At 45.7% G+C, this 3,809-nt stretch overlaps 1 protein-coding gene across 2 annotated transcripts in view; it reads right to left on the bottom strand.

The window, feature by feature from the left end:
• nrp2a (neuropilin 2a) overlaps nucleotides 1–3,809 on the bottom strand; it is an 84,689-nt gene that overhangs the window by 47,853 nt on the left and 33,027 nt on the right. For both annotated transcript variants that reach the window (XM_014018566.1, XM_014018567.1), the window contains exons 4-6: nucleotides 3,085–3,315; nucleotides 785–940; nucleotides 137–306 (exon numbers count right to left, since the gene is read on the bottom strand). In XM_014018566.1, coding sequence (XP_013874020.1) covers nucleotides 137–306; nucleotides 785–940; nucleotides 3,085–3,315 — 557 coding nt within the window. The remainder of the gene's footprint in view (nucleotides 1–136; nucleotides 307–784; nucleotides 941–3,084; nucleotides 3,316–3,809) is intronic.

Raw genomic sequence — 3,809 nt, 5'->3', positions numbered from 1 at the left:
GTCATAATAAAATCTGTTCAGTAGTTCTAATAATTTGCTAACACCACAGACAAACAAACAGCAGGTTCTTGAAAGCAGGAAAAACAAGCCAAAGCAAACAGAAAAGGTGTGGTGATGTAACCCTGCAGGTGAACACCTGAATGTACTCTTTGCTGCTGTCCTCCGAAGGCGTCCAGGCATTGTCGTTGTTGTTGAGGCGGGCCTGCCGCGGCAACCAGCGGCTGTCGTAGAACGACGTCGAGGCTGAGATCTGATCGTCGCTGATCTTTCCAGACTCCATGCCGAGCGCCATGCTACAGTGGAACGCTAATTTAAAGAAGAGAAACAAAAAAGGACGCAGCAAATAATGTTAACTGTAAATAACTGCGAGGGGGAGAAAAGAAAGGAGAGAAAGAGGGAGGAAAATTGATTTTAATGGAGGGTAAACGCAGGAAATGTTTCAAAATCACAGATTTGAAAAGGTAAATATAGACTGAGGCRCAGAGAGGGGACAAAACAGCACAACAGGTGAGCCGAGACAAATTGAGGTGAAGTTAATTTATATTCTAAGAGAAAATAGTTCCGCTTCTGAAAAACCACGCGCTCTCAGGAGAGAGCAAAACAAGCCGAACGGGGTGAGAAAGAGCATCGGAAAAACCAAAATAGCATGAAAGCGATCGAGAGAAGAGAGGAAGATGAAGGAGGAAAGATGAGCGTCAGCGGAGACGACAGAGGTCAAACTGTTGAAAGGGACGGAAACAAACGTGCGAGGACTGAATCTGCACGAACAGACACACACACTCACAGTCAGACACTTCTTTGTGCGTCATGTTGTAGCGCGCCGAGAAGCCGTCTTTGGCCACGGCCATGTCGGTGTGGAAGGAGAGGGACAGCAGGCCAGAGGAGGACTGGATCTCTGGAGGGATCTTTGTCCCGCAGTAACGTCCAATCAGAGGAGACGCTGCAAACAAATCAAAACAATAGCAATTAGATGCTAAAACAAGACAGTCTTTTCTAGTGCTCAGTTCTCCCATCATTCCATCAACAGCACRAAAACCTCATCCCAGTTGTAAGGCATGGTGGTGGAAGGGTACTGATTTGGAATTTATTTTGCTGCCACAGGATCTGAGTATCTTGCAGTCAACAGGACAAACATTAAGTTATAGGCCCAGATTTCCTTCATTTTGGGAGATCGGCCAATAATTGGATAAGATCGGTGGAAAAGATCGACTTCTCGTCTCCCTCCACAGAGGTCTGACAATCAGCCACTGTCCTTTTTGCTCACGTTTGTATTGTTTCAAGTGTATTGTTCTGTGTTTTTCAATAAAATAAGACTGGAACATTGAAGKTGTAATGTGACCTTATAACACCTGACAAYGTCAGTWATAAAMARTTGTTATTGGACAAAATCAGAATTGGCAGGTCAGTCTTTTTAAAGATCAGTGACTGGCCATAAAACTACAATCGCTGCACCCCTAGCAAATTCCCAACAGGACCCGGGTCCTGTTGGGAATTTGCTAGGGGTGCAGCGATTGTAGTGTGCCCTTACAGAGAGGTGTGGGTCAGATCTGGTGGCACAGCAAGTGGTTTGTCATCAATCCTTTATTTTACCAGGAGAAAAACCCCACTGAGATTAAAAAAATGTCATTTATTTTGTCAACAGGATGTGGGCCACATCTGGCAACGACAGCCCTGTTTTTAAGATGGCATGCCACCACTGGCCCAGTTGTGGTTTAGTTTATGTGGTGCTGGCGCACGCACGGACCGCCTCTGGCAGACCACAGCTGGGCGACCAAAGGGTGGTGATTCTCTGTGGTATTTGAGTGCACAGAAACATTTTTCTACATGGGTGGTCTCTGCAGCTCCACGCTCACTGGACAGCACCCTGAGATGACTTTGTTGTGAACTGGCTCTAAAGAAATAAACTAATTAGAAAAATAGAACAAAAAAAGAATCAAGGTGTGTGTTTTAGTCCAGCAAAGGCAGGTTTCCAGTCACCACGCTGGTTCAGTAAGTGTCGTCTAATGAGTCCCAGCATGCCTCCCCAACTGCTCTTCCTCCCATTGTTTCCGACTCTCCCTTCAACTTCCCTCTCCGTCCCTCCATCTGCCATGTGCTTCTCAGCCAGAGCCCAGCAGGGGAACTGGAATCCCTACCTTCACGCAAGCTGCGTTGGGATCAGCTGCAGACGAAAACACGCTCACACACACATAAACACCAGGAGATTAAAACAGTCTAAACCCACCCACCCCTTTACTGCCCCCCACCAATCCTGCAACCCCCTGCTGCCATTTTTGCCAAACACTAAAATCTTTCCCTTTCCATCTTGTCTCCTATTCTTACCCTCCCATCGGGCCCGAGGTCTCAGCTCCCTGGAACTGAGTTACGCTTTAATTTCCCCCTATTTCTCAACTCTGAATGGTACAAATTGTTTTCAGCTATCAAAGCGTCCAAATTCGTGGCTATAATTGCGATTTTTAAATCCCCCGGGATCCGTTTTTAGCTACTCAAAATGATATAATTAGAGCAAATCTTTTAAGTTGTGAAAAGAAAAGGGACTTCTGAGAGGTGAGAAATTAACCACTCAGCACCTCTAATACAGGTTTTCCAGCTCTAACATTACCCTGTGGCGGTCACTACTTAAACCATCAAAAGCATCCTGTAATGTTTTCGACTCCTGTTGATACTCATCGCGGCCGTCACTCTCACTCGCCTGGGGAGGAAGGAAGTGCGAGGTGATAAGGAGGGAGAGGGCAGTGAGAGTTGGGAAGGGAGTGATGAAGAATGCTGTTATAGAGAAGGAAGAGGACCATGGGAAAGGTCTGCTCCTCCAGGGTGTTGAAGTCCTTTGAGCAGCTTCTGAAATAATATATTTCCTCTATGTAACGGAATGGAATGTAAGGAGAGACAGYGCACATCAAAGAGAGTGATGGCGGCTCAGGAAATTGAAGGCCGGTATGCAAATCTGTGTGCAGGAATGTCGGGTATTGCATGAGTCAGTGCGAGCTGTAAATTTTCAAAGCCTGTGCATGTGTGCGTGTCCATTCATCCGTTCAAAAAAAAAAAAAAAAAAAAAAAAAAGCAGATTTGTGTTCAGTCCCTCACCTTGTGGGAGGCCGTCCCAAACCTCCAGCCAGTCGTACTTGCAGTCGCCCTCGCCCACCATCAGAGGGTCGTTCTCCAGATCGAAGGTCAGGAAGGTGAGCGTGATGTCCATGTGGGGCGGGGCGATRATCATGTAGGAGCACTCCAGATTGTGGGGGTATTTATCCGGGAAGCCCGGGGACTCGATCATGCCGGACGGGCTGGTGAAATTGCGGAAGCAGAATTCTGACCCTAAGAGGATAAAAGAAYATTTATTAATAATATGAAAAATGACTGCATTAGGCGAGAATAAAGGCGCAAGCAATCGATCACACAGAGCTATCTCATCTAACTTGCAGACGGTGTTTAGGTGAGTCGTTTGTCACTGACAGCTTGCTGGAATATACAGTAGCTAGCACAAACAATTTATGATTACAAATAGAAGAGAAAACACACTTGGGGAGAATACCTGAGCGGCAAATGCACCAAGGGATCTGAGCAAGCTTAGAGACGACTACAGGATCGGATTGTTATGATCAACAAATCAGGACTGCTGACAATTTTATATTAAAGATCTTAGCAAGCATGGGGCTTTGAGCAACCTCAGTTTGGAGAAATTTACATCAATGAATTGTTGGAAAAATATGCATTGTTCAAAATGGTAAGTCCGGATAAACAGGATTCAGCTGGGTTTCTTTTTCAAAACTTTATTTTCAATCTTGTGACTCCAGTCAGGTTCATTCAGC

Source organism: Austrofundulus limnaeus, unplaced genomic scaffold (genome assembly GCF_001266775.1).
Source record: "Austrofundulus limnaeus strain Quisiro unplaced genomic scaffold, Austrofundulus_limnaeus-1.0 Scaffold195, whole genome shotgun sequence".
In the NCBI taxonomy this organism is placed as follows: domain Eukaryota; kingdom Metazoa; phylum Chordata; class Actinopteri; order Cyprinodontiformes; family Rivulidae; genus Austrofundulus; species Austrofundulus limnaeus.
Note: the sequence above shows the minus strand (reverse complement) of the source record. Positions and strands in the feature narration are given on the sequence as shown.